This window comes from Alnus glutinosa, chromosome 3, assembly GCF_958979055.1.
Source record: "Alnus glutinosa chromosome 3, dhAlnGlut1.1, whole genome shotgun sequence".
Taxonomy (NCBI): Eukaryota; Viridiplantae; Streptophyta; class Magnoliopsida; order Fagales; family Betulaceae; genus Alnus; species Alnus glutinosa.
The window spans coordinates 1454425-1474817 of record NC_084888.1 but is presented as its reverse complement, the minus strand read 5'-3'; the positions used below and the strand labels follow the sequence as shown (position 1 = coordinate 1474817).

The following is a 20393-nucleotide window of genomic DNA, read 5'->3' as shown; positions in this document are numbered from 1 at the left end:
CCTTGATGTGCATGCCGATGGTCTTACGGAAGAATGAAGTCTCCAACAATAAGGGCGCGCTGTCAGCCAACGGGGTCTCGAGGCCGATTAACTTGGCTAGGCTCGTGACAATAGCAGTCTTGTCGAGGTATCAGGGTTGAGTTTGGTGACGTTGGAAAAAATGAAAAGACTAAAAAAATAATTAAACAATAATAAAAAAAAAAATTTAAATGATTCAGAAAATGAATATAGAAGTCGATGGAAAGTGCATTTGAATAAGGAATAAAAAAAAAAAATAGTTTAATTCTGCAAATTGAAATTTAGAAAAATTTGTGAGTAATCTACCAAATAACATATTCCTGAGATATGGGGTTTTTTCCCCTACAGCAAATCCGGAAACAGTTGCCACTAAAAACCTCTAAAACCCTAAACACAAAACTTGAGAATTAGTAGTACATCACTTGAAGTTGAACCAGCAAAGCCCTCATAGCCTTTCTCCCTCTCTCTCTCTCTCCCCTCCGTCTACCGAAACCCCAAAATTGCAAGAAATGTCGTCTTCCATTCCTCTCCGTCATCTTCGCCGCCTCAGCACCACCACCGATTCCTCTTCGATGTCCATTTCCAGAGTGAAATCGAAACTCCGGACCGAGTACGACCCTGACAAAGCCCTGGAAATCTACTCCTCTGTTTCCAAACACTACTCCTCCCCCACGTCCTCCCGCTACGCTCAGGACCTCACCGTGCGCCGCCTCGCCAAGTCCCACCGCTTCGCCGACATCGAGTCCCTCATCGAGTCCCACAAAAAAGACCCCAAAATCAAAGAAGAAAGCTTCTTGTCCACTTTGATCCGATCCTACGGCATAGCCGGCATGTTCGACCACGCCTTGAGAACCTTCGACCAAATGAACGAGTTGGGTACTCGGAGATCGGCGGTTTCGTTTAACGCCTTGCTATCGGCGTGCATTAAATCGAAGATGTTCAATAAGGTACCCCAACTGTTCGACGAAATTCCTAAGAAATACGGGGTCTCGCCTAATAAGGTTTCGTATGGGATTTTGGTCAAGTCCTACTGCGAGGTTGGTGCGACCGAGAAGGCTGTTGGGATTTTCAAGGAGATGGAGGAGAAGGGGGTGGAGATAACGGCGGTGACGTTTACGACCATATTGGACGCTTTGTACAAGAAGGGCAAGAGCGAGGAGGCCGATAATCTGTGGAATGTGATGGTGAAGAAGGGGTGTGAGATCGATGTTGCTGCGTATAATGTGAGGATTATGCATGTGCACGGTGGTCAGCCGGAGAATGTGATGGCATGGATCAATGAGATGAGTAATGCGGGACTCAAACCCGATACGATTAGCTATAATTACTTGATGACTTGTTATCTTAAGAGTGGGATGATGGATGAGGCCATGAAGGTCTATGAGGGGTTGGAGGGAAATGTGTGTAATCCAAATGCAGCGACTTTTAGGACATTGATACATTATTTGTGTAGGAATGGGGATTATGAGAAGGGGTATAAGGTTTTCAAGGAGAGTGTGAAGGTGCATAAGATTCCGGATTTTGGCACGATGAAGAATTTGGTCGAAGGGTTGGTGGAGAAGAAGAAGATGAAGGAGGCGAAAGGATTGATCCGGACGATAAAGAAGAAGTTCCCGCCAAATGTTGTTAACGCGTGGAGAAAGGTTGAGGAGCAACTTGGTTTGGCTTCTGTAGATGCTGATGCTGATGCTGTTGAAGATCAAGAGGCCGCAGGATAATGATTTCTGGCATCATTGTTATGGTTATTGAGTTGGATGTGCTTGTTGCTTGATCTAATCATTTATAGCTGCAAATACTTCAATTTGATCAAATTTTGACTTTGATGGACGATGCTTGTTGGTAATGTTTGTTTGCTCTGGAAATTAAGTTTCATTTTTTGGGCAAATAATTTGTAATACTCGGTTCTTTTTTTCCTTTCTGTTTCTTCTTCTTATTGTTTTTAGTGTTGGCAAGTCAAAACATGTTTGGTTCTTATTGTTAAGTCGATGTAAAAGTTGATCCAATGAGAACTTAAGTTTGTGTATGCTGTCCAACACAGACCTAGTCAAATTAAAATGGTCATATCTTTTGATTTTGACATCAAATTGTGATCTCCTTATGGGGCCTTTTCAACATCTTGACATACTCGACAACCCATTCTCATTTCTCTTCTTAAGAACAATGGTCGTGATCTTACAAACTCCATCCTAGAATTATACTAGAAAATCTAGAGGATCTTGATCATACCTATCATGTATCACATTAATCAAATTTCATTTATTACTCAAAAAAAAAAAAAAAAATTGTTTAGTAGATTTTTAAAATATAAAAAATATTTTTGAACATTTTTTTTTGGATAAGGTATACTTAGTTTTTGAATATCACGATATTTAGAAGCATTATTGAAATGTGTAGACTATAGAGACTTTGGAATTACGTTAGGAAATAAAACTTAAGTCAAAAAAATTATTATAAAAAAAACCTCGTTTTTTAAGCTTTCTCAAAACACAGGTTTGGGAATTTTTAGAATAAAAAAGTAAAAAATTATCTTTTAAGGTTTTTACCAAATGAACATATTTTTACTTGGCATAACTTTTTATGGACTATAAATAATTTTAAAGCTTTTTAACGCAATAAAACTAAGAAGTAGAATTATACAAAACAATAGGACCAAGCAAAAGGCCCGTCGACGTGATTAGATCGCCCAGATGGCCCAGTACGAGTTAGGCCCTGAATTAAATGGGTTCTTGCAGCGGCCCAGACCAATAATATCAGGCGTTTTCACCGTCTAGGCGGATCATCGAGAAGGAGCAAGCGGAGAGAGGGTTTTACAGAGTAAGAAAGCAATGACGACTCGAATAGCGCCCGGAGTGGGAGCCAATTTGCTGGGCCAACACTCCGCCGAGAGGAATCAGGACGCCACTGCTTACGTCGGCAATCTCGACCCTCAGGTCCTCTTTCCTCTTTCCTCTTTTTGTTTGGTACCTGTTGTTCCTACTTTGCTCGAAAACGAGGAACTAGGACCAGTTAGGGTTTTGTTTTGCTGTAGTGTTGGTTTCAATGCCTGTGCCTGTGCTTGCAGGTGACCGAGGAGTTACTTTGGGAGCTGTTTGTTCAAGCAGGCCCTGTTGGTATGTTCAGGCCTCCCTTTTCTTTTTTATAAATTACTTAAATTTCTACATTCTAGGGGATATTGAAATTAGTGACGATAATGCAGCACCCGTTTTTGTTTTTTGTTTAAAACTCATAGTAAGGAACACGGTTTTTCTAGGTCATAATTGTCTTGTTTTGATTTTCTTTTGGTATATTGTTTTGGGCATAGTACTTAGTTTGCGATAAGTACTTTAAAAACCTGTTCTTGGCTCAATAGTACTAACTTGTGGATATGTAACGCTCATTTCTTTATGGTTATTTCCAAATTTTGTCTTTATTTTTTGGTTTCTGTCCCCAATCTCTCTTCATGGTTGTTGTTGTTGTTGTAAGGCTAGACACATTGACCATTCTTTAGATTTGACCCTTCCGTCGTTGTTGTAATGGTTTCTGTCCCCATTAATGTTCTTCTGGAACTTTGTTTCATCAATGGGGAAAGAAGAATATATTTTAAATGAGACTGCTAAGATTTATTCTTAATAAATTATTGCATGTTCAGAAAAATTTTATCAATAAACTTTAGTGATATATATTCATCGGTAATCTTCGCTGACTAATAGTTCATGCAGTGTTTCTTTTATTTTTGTTACTCTTTTTATAAGCTGCTTGTAAGACTGCCCATTTATAGCCTTTCCCCTTTCTGTTTCAGTGAATGTCTATGTTCCCAAGGATAGAGTGACAAACCTGCATCAAGGATATGGATTCGTGGAGTTCCGGAGTGAAGAAGATGCTGACTATGTAAGTGTTAATCACGTACTCTGGTCATGCTATCTGTAAAACTTTAAAGTGTATGTTAAGATTATATGGCTTAACTGCGAAGTTTTACTGTCAGCTTCATTCGTTGGTTCTTTACTTTTGAGTAATATTTTTGTCCCCTTTGATAACTTTGCAGGCCATCAAAGTGCTAAACATGATTAAACTATATGGAAAGCCGATTCGTGTAAATAAGGTATGTTTTCTTTCATCTAATTGTTTTACAGCTTTTTTATGTTTTGTGCTGCATACAATTTATGAAGCATTATTATATTTGGAAAGGTTTATTGGCCATTATGTCCTGATGTTTTGTATCTGTTCTATGAGATTTGATGAATTACTGTGATGTTTTTGCCACCCCCCCTCCCCAGGCATCCCAAGATAAAAAAAGTCTGGATGTTGGAGCAAACCTTTTCATTGGGAACCTTGACCCTGTAAGTTAAATTCTATCAGAGTTATGCTCCCTAACGCAAGCTAGATCACTTATTTTAACTTTTTCATTATCTTGATATTCTTTGCAGGATGTGGATGAGAAGCTTCTATATGATACTTTCAGTGCATTTGGAGTCATTGTTACAAATCCTAAGGTTAAATTTTTGGCTTTTCTGTAGAAAGATTTTGTGCAAACTTCCTACTTGCTAATATGGATGTTGGTGTTCTTATTTTAAAGTTAAATAGGAAGCTGTTAATGATCTTTCAGCCGTTAGAGTTTCTGTGACATCATTTATGCATATAATTTATTCCTTTGTTTGGCATCAAACTGTAATATGTTATCTTTGCTTGCCTATGCATAGAGGGTGTGTTTCTTGGCAATATGTAATAATTTTGCTTATCATTTCTGAAACTGTTCTAGTAGAGGAATTATGGAAGTTCTGTGAACTCTAGGTGTATTTGTTATACTACCTTTGTGACTTCATACATCTTATTATAGAAGGTTGCAGGGTGGCTTGGAAAGTTTGCTTTGTCTGGTTCATGTAGAAGGAAAGGGAACTGAATCTATGAGTTTTATTTGAGATAGTTAATCCATCAAAGGGAAAATCATTGGAGGAAGCAAGGATTTTTTGTTAGATCCTGCTCTCTTCTACTCATGGGGGCAATCCTCTAATCCTTGAAAGATTGAAGGCCAGCTTTGTCTTCTTAACTCGCTTTCGTATACATGTGCTTCATGTTCCGCTCCTTGCATTGACATAGAAACTGGTTTCGATAGATACTCCTTTAATAGCTTTAGCTAAATTGGTATTGGCGGTTTCCCTATTTAAACTTTTTGAAAGGCCATATAGATAGTAATCACAAAATGGTATATTTAGTTAAGGTTTTTTGCAAGACCAAACTACAATTTAAATTGTAACTTAAAGGCTATCTTATCACATTTTAACTTCTAACAAAGTTACCTGTAATGTGGTATATTAGCCTATCCCCATTGTTCCATTTTATGGGGTGAGGTAGCACGTTCTGTTTCAGTTCTGCATAACATAATGATATACGTTCTAGCTGAGTAAGACCGCGATCTTCCTAAGGTTAAATGTAATGGTACTTAGATATTGGAAAATCTTAGAGCTACTTGATGAGCATTTTTGCATGGCCTTCAAGTCTCTATGTTGGTTTTCTTGTAAGAGTTTAATTTTGTTTTAGGAGAACAGGATGTAAATACCTCATTAGTGGGTTCTGATTTCTTCCTGCCTGTCTTTGCGTGGGACAAGTTGTGTGCTCAAACATTTGTACTGAATGCATAAAAATTCATTTTAGAATGTATGTTTTCTACCTATTAAGAATTTGATGCTTCTGTTAGTTGGATTCTGATAACTTCTCTTGTCCAGATCATGAGAGATCCAGAATCTGGAAATTCACGTGGTTTTGGATTTATTAGCTATGATTCTTTCGAGGCATCTGATGCTGCTATTGAGGTATGTGCCTTTTGCTTATACTTTCATATCCACCAAATCTGCTAGAGAAACATGAGGTTCAAGTATACAAGAATTAGATGAATTATCAGTTTTATTATTTAGTCTTGCTGGTTTTTTTTATCTGTATTTTATATCTAAAAAAAAAAAAAATTGAGTTCCATTTGGTCATAATAGCTTAATGCCAAGTCTACACATGATCAACGAGTCCATATTATTCATTTTGGAAATTAGTTGTGCCTCTAGGCTCTTATTTTGATTACATTGTAAAAGATGTAATAGTAACTTCTAAATTGTTGTGACATGTAAGACATGAGCCGCCCCATGACACTAGCATTATATTTTGATTATACATGGAGTTGATCTGCTAGTGATCATTTAAATTTACAGGCAATGAATGGACAATATCTTTGCAACCGTCAAATTACAGTGTCATATGCGTATAAGAAGGATACTAAAGGGGAGCGCCATGGTACTCCAGCAGGTTAGACTTTTAAGTTGCCATTTTTTGTAGGAATAATTCATGCTATCATTAAAGACAGTGCTTTACCTGTGTGCTACCATTATAATGCAGAGAGAGTTTTGGCCGCAAGCAATCCAGGTGTACAAAAGAGCAGGCCTCATACTTTATTCGCTAGTGGACCTCCAACACATCCGAGTGTTCCTCAGGCCAATGGAACCATGCCTCCACGCCCATTTGCGAATGGTGCTGTTGCTCCAGGCCCAATTCCTGCACTCCGCCCACCGCCACCTCAAGGCACAGCCTTCCCACCTATGCCGGTAGGTGGACAGCCAGCTTGGCATGGTCAGCCGCCACAACCAGGTCAAACAATGCCACCACCTGGCATGCCTCCACAAATGCAGCAGTTCAGGCCACCTCCCCCAAGTATGCCACCGCCCCCACCTCCGCAGGCAGGTCCAGGTCCCCCAAGGCATCTACCACCACCGATGGGAATGGGAGGCCAACCACCACCTATGTGGCGTCCACTGCCACCCCCACCTCTTCAACAACATGGTGGTAGGCCCCCGATGCCACAGACATCAATGCCTCCACCTCCCCCTCCAAATCACAATAACCCACCACCGCTCCCTCCATCTTGAACTTGAAATCTTGAGAAATCATTCTGAAAGGTTTTGTTACTCCGTATGACGTCTTGGACGTTTCTTGTTCAGTTAATTTTGTTCTAAATTAGGATATGCAGATTGTAATATTTACCGCACTGTTCAAGAAAACAACTAAACAAGCATCTAAGCTCGACTGCAAGGAATATTGTCCTTGTTTTTTTCTTGGGCCAGAAATGCCATTATTTCAAACTGTCCTTAAGCGGCCCAAATTTTAGGAAATTTCTGACCACAAAATTGGCGTTCTTCTTAGTTTTGGGTTCTAATTCTCCCATGGATGGGCGAGGTTTATTTGTGTAGCAAACGCCGCCAGTTTATCGACAAGCACAGGATTCAACTATGAATTTCCCTAACGTAATGCATCGAAACCAGAAATTTTGCTAAAAAAAAAGCTTAATTTCATCGTACATTTTGTTGAAATTAATGAGTTCCCAAAGCCTATTATGCTCTGAGGTTCAAGGGAAATTGAGATCATCTATTTTACAGTTTAAATTTTGTTTTTTTTTTTTTTTTTTTGCATTGAAGATATACATGATAACTCAGATCTTTCATTCTCCTCCGCCAATAGTTTTCCCAACTTTAGGCCCTTCCCATCCCTCCATCCCTTTGGTCGATTCAAACTACCTGCCGTTTATATGAACTAAGCGGTTTGTCCCTATTGCAAAATGTGAAAACGGATTTCCATTTCTGTGCGATAAATTATCATTCTTTTATGAATCAAGCGAAAAAATCTTGTCAAAGGAAAATAATTTCCAAGATATAATCAAATCAACGCAGTCCATAAAGGAACCCAATTGTCACCCTTCCCCTTGGAGCCGCAGAGGAACTCCGCCACCCCCTCTATCCTCGTTTCATTATAGTAACCTTTCACACTCCCCCGAAAAAATAAAAACTTCCCTTCCCCTCTCCTCCTTGGTAGGTTTTTGTGGGTGTTTTTCTTTGATTTTATTTTATTTTTTAAAATATTGGTTATGGTATTTGACATTGTTGGGTAAATTTGAGTGGCTTTGGATGGTTTCCAATCGTAGTGTCAAGTTTATCTTTCTTACCAACCAAACAATAGAATTTTTTATTTTTTATTTTTAATATTATTTTCAGGATCTCAACCAATCAATATAAAATTAGTGATTTTTTTGCGAAAACATTTTCTCTCGAAAACTATTTTAAGGAGCCTAGATACATTCTCATTTTTGTTGTTATCAAGTTGCTTAAAATTCATTTTTGTTATTATGACGTGCAATAAAATTACACTCATGGTTCGCCATGTACAGTTTTGATAGCAAACAGTGGCAGGTGGTTTTCACTTTTCACTTTTGGGAATCAATAAAAATTTCATTTATCATACTTATTTTATATAATAAAAGTTTTTTATAAAGAGTATTATTAATAAATCATTCCATGGTGCTATTACATATACGTACTGAAACTAAAATTAATTTTACAAAATTATTTATTGTGATTAATATTGGATCTCGCCCAAGGATTGATTGTCATGTAGGAAGATAAGATTCGAGCATTGGGTACCACCGCCCCAAACCAAAAAAAGGATGCAAGAGTTATGCTTCTGAACAAATGTTAAAGGGTAGTGATATTATGCATTGATACACCGTGCAGTTCTCTGTACTGTGGAAGTCATTCATTGTCGGGAGTCAGACTAATTATTTGTACAAGCATAGATAAAGAAGAGGTGTTAAAAAAAAAAAAATTTCCTGATATTATATATATATATATATATATATATCATATTTCTTCCTTCTTGAATTATACAATATTTTTGAATCGATATCAGTAACTCTTGGAACTCTAAAAGCCAAAAGTAACTATTTATTTTTTTAAAAAAATAATAATAAAAATAATGAGTTGCTTCTCCACTTTTTATTTATTGTTATTATTGGTTTGTTTGCAGTTGTTGGCTTCAACCATGCAGCACCTAGCTATCTACTGGAGTCCTGAGAGGGTTCGATTATTTGCTATATATAAAAATTGAAAAAAAAAATAATAATAATTTGACCTCGTTTAATAATAGCTTTAAAAATAATTTTAAAAACAAAAAACACACTTTTCTCAATTAAAAAACAATACCCATTTTCAAATCAAAACTAAAAACTAATTTTCGAAACCTTATCAAACGTACTCAAAAGGGAACTTAATTGGATACAAATTTAGAGTTTAGAAAGTTAGAAACTATTAAATTTACAACAAATTGGTTTTCCCACAAAGCATGAACTTTTACTCGATTTCCAAAAAAAAAGAAAAATACACATACAATTATAAAAACACGCACGGGTATATATATATATATATATATAAACAAGTAGATTTGTATGCCCATATGTATTGAGTTTTCATGTAGTTTTGTTTCAGTATTATAGTCCGCTCCTCCCTAGCAAAAGTAAAGACACATTTTCTGAAGATTTTTTTTTTAAAAAAAAAAAAAACCAGAAAACACTACAAAAAATCAAGCAATTAGCCGCGTGTTTACAGTAGCGGTTACTGTAGCTACGCGGCCAACTAGCCACGTGTCTTGATGACAACGTGGCAGGTTGCATATGAAAAACAAGTAGCCACGTGTAATAAATCCATACGGCCAATTGGCCGCGTGTATTTTTTACACGCGTCCAATTGGCAGCGTGCATCAAATAAACGTGGCCAACTACTAATTCTAATTTCCCCCTCTTTTTTTCCTTTTGCATTTCCCCGCCTAGCATCTTTTCATTTCCGCCTTTCTCTCTCTTTTTCATTTCCTCACGCCCCTTTGACTTTTCATTTCATTTCATTTCATTTCTTTTTTCTTCTTTTTTCTTCCTTCTTTTCCTTATTTCTTCCCCTTTCTTCACACAGTCACTAAAAGGGAAATGGAAGAGGGAGACCGAGAGAGCTGGAAAGAGAGATTCTGAGATAGATCCGGTGAATGACGACTGAGCTGGAGTCTGGAGGGTCACGGCCCGAGAGGTTGAGCTTGTGGTCGACCAACTCTCAGAGATGGAGGAGATCCGACGGACTCACCCTCGTCGGCCGGTTTTTGGTTTGATTTCCGTTAGGTTTTTCTTTTCCTTCTTTCCCCTTTTCCCACGCTCGCCGTTCCTTCTTCTCCTTTTTTTTTTTTTTGTTCTTTTCTTCACACAGAGGGAGATGGAAGAGGGAGACCGATCGGAGATAGATCCGTGGTCGACGACGGAGCTGGAGTCCGGAGGATCACGGCCGGAGAGGTAGAGATCCAGATCCAGATCGACCGTTTCTCTTGTTTTGGTTTGATGATTTCCGGCAAGTGGTTGAGTGGGCGATTGGGTTTAATGGCCGGCAAATTGGTTTTTTTTTTTTTTTTGGTTTTATTTCCGGCGACTTCTTGTTGTTTTGGTGTATTGGATTTTTTTTCCCATTTTGGGTTTTTGTATTTTTGGTTTGATAGGTTCGAATCCGGCGATTGGGTGATTGCCGGTCCCGGCCTGGATTTACGCCAGATTGGGAGAAGAAAAAAAACCGGCTTGGCCGGATGTACGCCGGATTGGGAGAAGAAAAAAGAAAAAACAGAACATAAATTTCTGTTCTGTTTTTTCTTTTTTCTTTTTTTTTTTTAAAAAAAGAATAAAAATGTTAATCACGTGTCTTTCATTACACGCTGTTAGAATTGCCAGAAAAATGAAATTTCAGTTAGCCACTTGGAGTGGCACGTGGCTAAATGCTACATGGCTAAATAGCCGCATATATAAAGGGACACGTGGCTAAAATTGCATTTAGTCACAACTGGATTCACGCGTGTAATTGGCCGTCGCTAAATGCACGTGGCTAGCAATATGGTTATACACGTGGCTAATTGTAAGTGGCTAAAAACAAAGTTTTTTGTAGTGAAATTTTGAAATACGGGGTCAAAGTCCCCAGGTAAAAAAGAATAATTAATCCAACGGCCAATGTGATCTGAGCTTCCATCACTGTGACTGAAATGATGACTCATAAGAATATGATGAAACAGGTAGCATAGCTAATGCTACAGAACCAGATAAGCAGGATCTAAAAGATCTCTTAATCTCATGCGCTTACAAAGCTGTCGTTTTGAGAGAAACGAGTGCGCATTCTTAGTCGGTTTCTTCAGGCAGGTAAGGAATCTCTGGCACCGTGAGTGCACCGTATCCACTAAAATTTACCACTGGCAGTAAGATTTCATTCTCTTGGGCCGAGGGTGAAATTAATGTCCTTTTGGCGTGTTATTCACGACACAGTGAGACATATTATCCATTTACAGCATCAGTGAAGCCTCACTTTTTTTTCTGCAGTGCTCCGCCAGCCTTGACCTGTGTTACTGTACAGAGACGACAGACTGACGGAGTCGTACCTCCTGCGTCACAGACACAGACTGATAGAGATGCACGGCGAACGAGCACGACATGATCCTAGCCTGTGCCTGATTGATAACGAGGGCAATTTCATTAGATGAATCATTGTAAATTGTACCATATATGCTATTATGTGAAAACGATCGAAGCATATATAGTTGTGGAGCTTACTTTAGGTTGTTTCGTCATGGACGTAAATTTTTTTCCCATATCATATATATATATATATATATATATATATATATATATATATATATATATATATATATATATATATATATATATAATAGAGGAATCATTTAGAGAAATGCATAATATTAAGACAAGTGGCATTTCATTAAAATGACAAGTGCACCTATTTTTGTGTAAAAGTATAATATTCAGACAAGTGGCATTCCATTAAACTAACAAATCTACGTATTTCTGTGTAAAGACAGTTTTTCTCCCTATAAAATAACTGTTCAACCGCTTCCAAAAACTGCAAACAATAAATAACCGTTAGTTAATCATTTCCTCCTTTTTGCAATCCCACAAACCTGCTTGCATTAGAAAACCCATCTCCCTCTCTCTTTCGAACTCTACCTCTTCATGAAATTCTTATAAAACCTTTTCCCCTGCAACAAACCCAGATGCGCCTTCTCAACAAGTACGTGTTCCCAATCTGTTTTTTCAATTCGAATTCCCCTTGGAATTCATTTTTCTACCATCTAGAAACCATGTGCAGAAGGGTCTGTACGTGCAAACAACAAAATAATAGTTGTTTCTAAACACTACTTGAAAATTTTGTTTGACTCGAATAGAACGCATGTTTTCACAAATATTCTACACCATCGGTATAAGAAATATAATATAAAATATATATATATATATATATTCTTTTTCTATTATTTGAGTTGGTCATCCGTTTTCATTTTTTTTTCCCTTATTTTATGTTCTAATTTATATACAAAAAATACAATTCTTTTTCTATTATAGAAGTATTTTTCCAGTTTCTGTATGTTGTACGTTTTCATATTTTGTCCTTATTTTCTGTTCTAATTTATATATTATTTTTATTTTTGTTCTAAAAGTAGTTTTTTTTTTTTTTAAACATTATACATGCAAAGGATGGTCGGAAAAAAAAAAAAAAAAAAATCTCTATTAGATATAACTTCTTACTATACCTATGAGGCTTTGAATTCATTGGAATCAGAGAAAACATACAAAAAAAATTGAAAAGACAATTATTTTTATAATATGAGTATATTGTTTTCATTTGTTGATTTTTGTGCTAAAAGTATTTTCTTTTATGATATATATGTGAAGGAAGGTCGAGAGAAATATATATATATATATATATATATATATATATATATATATATATATATATATATATCATTTTGGCGGGACTTCTTCCTATACTTATCAATTTCATTCAAACCGGAAAAAATATACAAAGAATATAATTCTTACGGTTCCATCCTTTGTCCTTATTTTTGTTTTTATTTTATTATTTTATTTTTTGATAAGAAGAGTCCGTTAAGTAAACTGTGAATTTAAATCGTAAACTGTAAATTTAAATCACTTTGTTTATTGATAGATAATATTGACTTTTAAGGTTTCATATGAACCATAAAAGTATACATAAAAGATAACTCTATTCTATTATATTAGTATTTTTCATTTTTTTGTCTATATTTTCTATGATTCTTTTATTCTGTTTCCACTTTTTGTCCTTATTTTTTTTATGTAATCCATATATTATTTTTCATTCAAATTGCTTATTTTACCTTTTGTAAATTTTACATCAAATCCCGAAAAATGATGGTAACAAAGAGTTTCTTATGATTGTTTTTTGTACGAGGTATAATGATTTTTTCGTTTACACTTTTTATTGAGTAGTTTTTCCTTTTTACTTTGTGTAATGCAAATTGTTTAGGTGCTTAACAAAATTAGCATTCAAGGTTTCATTAGAACCATAAAAGTATACAGAAAATACAATTCTTTTTTATTGTATTAGCATTTTTCCATTTTTTGGTGGTTTGTCTTTATTTCCCGTGGTTATGTTTTTCTCTTTTAATTTATGTATTATTTTTAATTCAACTTGCTTATTTTTTATTTTTTCTGTAAAATTTACACTGAATTTAGGGAAATGATGGCGATAGATAAAAATAAACTACATAAACTACATAAATTATATTTTATTATTGTTTAAAAAGTAAAAATACATAGAATTTGATCTTTATTTAGGAAAAAATTAGAGTCTTTACATTTTCATAGTCTGATTCCTCTCAAAGTTATTTAGTTTCCAAAATCTTAAGGTTTGGCGATGTTCATAAACCCAACCTAATAGACCTAGAAGACTTATTTATATTGAAGTCTTATTCGCCTGAAATTCTTATCCAGCACCATGCTAAACTCTTGGCAGTTCTTCATGAAGTTAATTATACCATCCCTTTAAAATAATTTGGTATGTTAGAATTGAAATAGACATATCTAAAATCATTTAATGATTTCTTAGTCTCATACCAAATTAAGATTTGGGAAACAATATATATTATACGCAAATAATTTATCATGGTCTAATTTGTTTAACAATTTAGAAAAAAGGTTGGTTATTGTTAAGTATATTATTTTTGTTATTTTTTTGTAAATTTAAATCTGAAAATAATAATAAAAAAAAATTAAAAACAATCCGTGCATTGCACGGGTTACATGCTCGTTGGTATAATATGTAAATGCATGGTTGCACTTGCATACGTTCCGTTGAACTAACTCGATCTATTTCCATGCGCGCACTTGAAGTTCTATTGAAAATCATTCAAATCCGAGGAGCACAAACTTGAGGATGTCTTCATGGGCCTCGATCGTCATGAGCTCGATCTCCCTTTTTAAGTCTTGAGTTCTATATATGTACGTTAGACATATGTATATATACTACGTGGTTTCATGCTAGTAAATCATTGCTAACAACTGCACTTAATTGATTTATACAGAGACAGGATAAGGGGCCGGCCGGTGTTAATATATGCGCGCTCGATCTCTTTCCCGCTCTAATTCTGAAATTTGCGCATAATTTGAGATGAAACCAAAAAGGTGGCAAGAGGCCCATCTATCTCTCTCTCAATATATATATAGATATAGATAAGATTATTAATAACTTTATTAATTTGTTGCGGGAAGACAATATTTTATTTTGTAAGATAATCTTATGCATCTGATATCCATTTAAAAGTGCACTCGATCACAGTGGCTTCTTCTGTAATTTATTTTACATACAACTACGTATTTTAGAGTTGTATGTAAAATATTAGCTAATTAAAATCTTAAAAAATGTGTCAATTTGATTCTCTAAATCAAATGCATTTAGCATTTGAGCTATAGCGCTTCCCTAAATGTGGAGAAGCACACGCGGTGTATCAATGCATAAGTATTTTATACTTAGTTTTATCTTCCCCTCGTTCTCTTTCTTTATTAGTTCTCTCTCTCTATGCTTTATCATGGATAAAAGAATCAATAAAAAAAATATTTAAAAGGTACATATGGAGAAAAAATAGATAATTAATCAAATGAAGAATGCATTTAAAAAGTCATTAATTATTGGTAATTTTTACGGCCGGCCATATTAAAAAGCGAGCACGTACTTGAAAGTACGTGTAGTATTTCTCAATAGAAAAATATAGTTTGAATTGGTAATTTAGATAATCTATTATATCGTGGGAAAAAAAATATATATATATATATAGAGAGAGAGAGAGAAAGAGAGAGACAAGCAAACGCAAATTTGTACCATGTCTTTAATTGCTAAAGGGCTGTCCTCGCAGCTAGCAGGAGTTCATGAAAAAGAGTTCTGATCGATCATGATCATGGCCCTTCTCCTCAAGATTAAGGCAAAATTATTACAACCATGCATCCAAAAGAAAAAAGATGAGAAGACTATGAGAGTGACAATTTCTTTGAGAATAACACTTTCTGAACGAAGATGAGAGGATCGAGCCAATTACGTGTCATCCTAGCAATAGAAGTGATGATAACTTTCAACAAATTGTTAACATGTGGCCCCGAGTTGGATAAGTCCCATGTGCACTCGAATAATAGTGTAAAATGGTGGGGAATACGACTCTCTTGACTTAATCCATCGACCAAAGCAAATTGATTCACCCGTTGATCATTGGTCAAATCCGAATGCTTGGTCAATCATGTAACGGGTCCCAACCCATTGCTTTTATATATGCTGATCCCCACGTTACGACGCAGGAGTACTTCTTCGGTTCTTCCTTTGAATCGACTATGCTTGTGACACATTTAGATCGAAGCTCCATTGAGTTCAACTGCATGGTCCACTGCAAAGTATTGGATTCTATGTGTTTGAATTGATTATGATTGGAAAATTAATCTTTCATTTTGCAGCCACAAAACAGCAGGCTGCAGGATGAGATTATTTGATACCCTTACCTCCCCCTTCAAATTTTGCAGCTATCATTCCATCAAAGTGCCAGAAAATAATGGGAAAGAGAGCAGTCCCACAGATATATATAATTACCTAATTAATAACTTGATCCTTATAATTTCATTAATAGTCCCACAGATAACTAGAAACGACAACCAACCCCGGCCAAGTCCATGATTCACATGATTTGTTGCAGGGACAGTTCAGGACTAGCAAGACTAGAGAAATTTTCAAAGCTAGAAATTCCTAAGCATAAAGAAGAAGAAGAAGAAGAATAAGCTCTACTTTATTATCTATATTCTGATCATTTGATTCAAAGAGCCCTAGAAACGCATCAACTAGTTGATCTTCTACAGAACAATGCCTCCCAAATCTCAGAGAAAGCCTGGACGATAACCACGTGGTGTTGCCTGGCGTTCAGAGAAAGAAAACAGTGCAAGAGCTGCTCCAAATCCTTCTCGTCGAACATCTGCTTCTCCAAGATCATCTCCATCATCGACCTCTTGAAGTCCTCATACGGGTCCTCCGACTTCTTCACCACCGCAAAGCTCTCCCTCACCTTCCCGTCCACCGTGCACGGTATAAGCCTCTGGAACATCGAAAGCCTCGCCGGCGACTCGCTCTCCGGAGAAGACGGCACCACCTTCCTACGCCTCCCACCCTTCGAAACGCACCGCCTCACCTTCTTCACGCTGCTCTTCTTTCGCCTCGTCGAGCTCAGTGGTACCTCGCGTATTGTCTCCAAGTGGGGATTGAACTCCGGCGAGGAATCACTGGACAAGCTTCTGGAGGAGGAAACTAAGGTTTCGGTCTCTTCGTCGTCTCCCTCGTCACGACCTTCGCTGCTGAACAGTCCGCTATCGGCAGAAGAGGTGCTGGTGCGGGTTTTCGATGCCGTTTTCTTCTTTCTGGCTCGTCGTTTCTTCTTTTCCACTGTGGGGGGTGGTGGTGGCAGTGGTAGAGCAAGACCCAAAACGTCCTCTTCGGAGTCGGACTCGCCGGACACCGAGGAGTTGTAGATTTTACGGCGAGGTGTCTCGTCGTAGACCTTGGCGACCACGTGCCACTTCTCTTCTTCTTCCCATTGGAACTCGGGTGATTCGAAGCGGTCGTCATCAGAGAGAGTGGCTCTTGATCCCAACCCACAGCCGACCGATATGCAAGCAGATGAAACGTGGCGCTTCAGGTAAGAGTGATGGGGTTTGGAGGGTTGGAGTGGGTTTGTGGCTGGGAAATGAAGGTTGATGAGTTTGTTGTTGACTGGGGATGGTCGGAAGAATGAAGGGACAGGATCTGCTGGCATAGTGGATGGGTCTTTGGAACGGCAGGATTGGAAGGATGGGATGACTCGGGAAATCCGGAGCTTGAAACGTTTCGCCATTTTCTTGTTCTTTGTCTTGGAGCGCAATGCAGCGTCAAAGCATGAACTGTTTGTCTGAGAAAAGTGGGGGTTTATATAGGGAGAGAGCTTTGGGGCTAATCTATGAGTTTAGTTTACCCAAGGAAGAGGACCAACAAAATCAAATTCTATATATTATAGAGTAATGTGTTTTTTTTTTTTTTTTTTTTTTTTTAACATTTTGGACACACACTCAATAGTAATTTTTTTTTTTTTAAAAAAAAAAAAAAAATAAAACTAACACACTTTATTTATACAAAGTGTACAAAGAAGCATTTCCTACTACTATATATATATATAATTCAAAATTTTCAACTGAACTATAAAATAAAAACACCCTATTTCTCTCAGCGCTCACACTCAGACTCACGTACAGCACCGCTCCATAAGCATAGGTATCTAAATGACTAAATGTAGCTTTAATTATTTGTTTGCTTTTGCCGGAAATTGTTGCTTTGATTAGGAAGGTCCCAAATAATTAATTTGACATTAATATTACCAGCCCTATAAGAGCACGACACCCAAAGGATGGCCACAAGAATCTTTACTTTCACTTTTTCACATAACCTAAGTTATGGTGAATTTGGTAGGGTCGCTCAGGGGGCCCCGGGTAGACCCTCAATAATGTAAGCCAGATAAAAATATTTTCCCCCATTGGCTGACCATCACCTGGCTCAGGCCCTTGAGGCTAGGAGTAATGTCCTAGGCTAAGGCTAGGGATCTTTTTACTGTAAAGAATAGTGGGATACTCAAAAAGAGAGTAAAAGCAACTCTTGTCCTCTCAATGAAAGAAGCCAAGCCACATTCATTCAATCGTAGGCGTAGCCCTTCCAAAGCGTGCAAGAAGGGAAAGGGGTCTGGCTTTTGTGGGTATGATAGATGTTTAGGCAGGATAGACACTCCAACGAAAAGTCAATCCAAAGAAGCTCCCTCTCAAACACATGGTGGGGATCCAAGGAAACAAAATCATCTTTTGCATGCGGCTCTCTTCTTTTCCATTTTCTCTGTCCTTTTGGGACGTGGTCTTTCGTAAAGCTAATTCTCCTTTTACACTCAAATGTCTCCACATAGTGCGCTATCTGTGCTATCTTGCACCCCAGTCAGTCAGCTTGCCTACCCACCCGGGCCACTCCACCCTCATGCCCCAACATGTCGGTAGAGACATTGTTAAAATTTTGAATATCATTCTCTCATGCTAAGGCTTTTAAACTTGTTTTCTTCCGAACGCTCCAACGTACATTTGAGAGGTGGAGGTCCGACAAACATGACTCCTCAAAAATGAGTTAAGAGGTCATTTCGACTTTCTCACAATAACAAAAAGCAGAAAATAAAAACCCATTTCTACCTTCGCTAATCGGATTAGGCTTTGAGCTATTTTGTTAAAAATAAAGTAAAATGAAAATGGTGGGGGTGGGGGTGGGGCTTTGAGCTATTTTAACCACATTTTTTTTTTTTTTTTTTTTAATGTACATTCAACCATCCAGAAATTTAACCCAAAACAATAGAAAAATAAAAAAATAAAAAAATAAAATCATGGGCCGGGTCATTTGCGTTTGCTTCCATAAACATCAAGTTGTTACTATTTGCGGTTACTCATAATTATTTCACAATATTAATACGACAGTCTTTACCAAATTTTGTATCGATCATTAATTATTATAAAAAAATAATACTAACAATAATATAAAAATTGATTAGAACTTAATATGTAATTTTTAGCATTATTCGATCTTTACAAATTATGAATTTCTCAGTATTCCGATAGTGTGCATTATCAAGGGTATTGCACATTTATTACACATGTTGATTTAATCTAACGGCCTACAAAATGACACATCAGTACCATCACCTAAACTATTTTCAGGGAAACCGGATTTAGATCGCGTAAAAGAAGGCCCATTTCTTTCTTATCTAGCTCTTCCTCCCTTCCCTTCCTAGATTTGCTTCTTTTTCTTCTCTGCACAGTTCACAGGTGTCAACCTGCTTGCTGGAATAAAAACTTCTGAATATGATTGAACCATGTTATCATTTAATTTTCGGTCTAAGAAATCGGCCCATAATAGAAAATGTTATCAATAAGAGAAAAGTATATTTTTGTTTCATAATTATTTTATATATGCTGATGTAGTAGTTTTAACCGATCTTTGAATTAATCTTTAAAAAAAAAAAAAATCAAAAGCCACGTCAGCATAGTTAGATAAAAGTGATATAAATGTGTAGTATATAGCATTACTCTATCAGTAACAATAAGGGCAGAGCTAATATTTGGAATTTGAGAGGCAAAATTGAAAAAATAAAAAAATGAGGGGGATAAAATTTTAATTTTTTTGGGACTTCCAAGCCCCAAGCTAGTTCCGCCATGGTAATAACATCACATAGCAAGAAAGACCACAATTTCCCATAATATTAGAATGGATGAATTTTTCATTTAAATTAGTTTGGAATAAATTTCTTAAATTTAGTTTGTTAGTAATGTATGCGAGAATTATATGATCTGTTTATTTTATTAAAAACACACATGAAAATCACATGTTTTATGTGAATGTTTTGATACCTAAACAACACACGTAAACGTTATGTTGGTCACGTACGGACCGGATCTCCATCATTTAGTTGGTGATTAAGTGGATCTCTATGACGAGAAGTGATTCACAAGGGACGGTTTATTGTCTCTATCCGTTATTTTTTATAAAAAAATATTGTTTTATTAAAAAATGACGGGTACCAATCATTTTCCCTCTATGACTCTATCTCCAACATTTTGAACATTTGTCAGCTTAATAGACTTAATTAGAAAAAGTTAATTAAGCATAAGCCAAACTTGAAAGAAAAAATTGTTCCACAAATTAAACCTAGCACAAAATTCAATAAGAAAAAAAGTACAAGATAAAGATGAAAAGTAATGAACACAACACGTATTTTATGTACATAAATGAAATAGAAAACGGTCGTGAGTCCGTATATAGTACCTTTGCTTGACATTTTAAGACTGAACTGTAAGAAATAACAAAAATGTGAATGCAAATGGATGAATTAGAGATATATTAAAGAGAGTATTTCCTTTCTTACTACGTACTGAAGTGTTGAGTTAAAAGATTATTGAAGAACATTAGAAAGGTAAAGAAGAATTCAGATCGTTTTGTGGGTATCTGAAAAACTTTACTTAAAGATGGATAGAACAAAATTTTATAATAAGAAAGCTATGACAAATATAGAAACGTTTCATGAAACAAATTATGAGGTTACTTTTTCTACTCAATTTAGTTTGAAATGATACGAGGGCTCTATATATTGAAGATATATTCACGCAA

General features: G+C 36.4%; 3 protein-coding genes across 3 annotated transcripts; 2 read left to right on the top strand and 1 right to left on the bottom strand.

Annotated features, from left to right (window-relative positions):
* The first annotated feature begins 392 nt into the window (after positions 1-392).
* On the top strand, positions 393-2102 carry LOC133863753 (small ribosomal subunit protein mL103 (rPPR7)). Its single transcript, XM_062299831.1, has one exon. The coding sequence runs from the start codon at positions 528-530 to the stop codon at positions 1734-1736; it is 1209 nt and encodes a 402-aa protein (XP_062155815.1). The 5' UTR covers positions 393-527; the 3' UTR covers positions 1737-2102.
* Positions 2103-2789: 687 nt separating this feature from the next.
* On the top strand, positions 2790-7145 carry LOC133863528 (uncharacterized). The gene is made up of 9 exons (XM_062299503.1): positions 2790-2948; positions 3080-3128; positions 3797-3885; positions 4040-4096; positions 4272-4334; positions 4422-4487; positions 5718-5804; positions 6192-6285; positions 6376-7145. The coding sequence occupies exons 1-9, from the start codon at positions 2844-2846 to the stop codon at positions 6900-6902; spliced, it is 1137 nt and encodes a 378-aa protein (XP_062155487.1). The 5' UTR covers positions 2790-2843; the 3' UTR covers positions 6903-7145.
* Positions 7146-15761: 8616 nt separating this feature from the next.
* On the bottom strand, positions 15762-17173 carry LOC133864273 (transcription repressor OFP7-like). The gene has a single exon (XM_062300554.1). It carries the CDS (start codon positions 17062-17064, stop codon positions 16018-16020), a length of 1047 nt encoding a protein of 348 aa, XP_062156538.1. The 5' UTR covers positions 17065-17173; the 3' UTR covers positions 15762-16017.
* Between the last annotated feature and the right edge of the window lie 3220 nt (positions 17174-20393).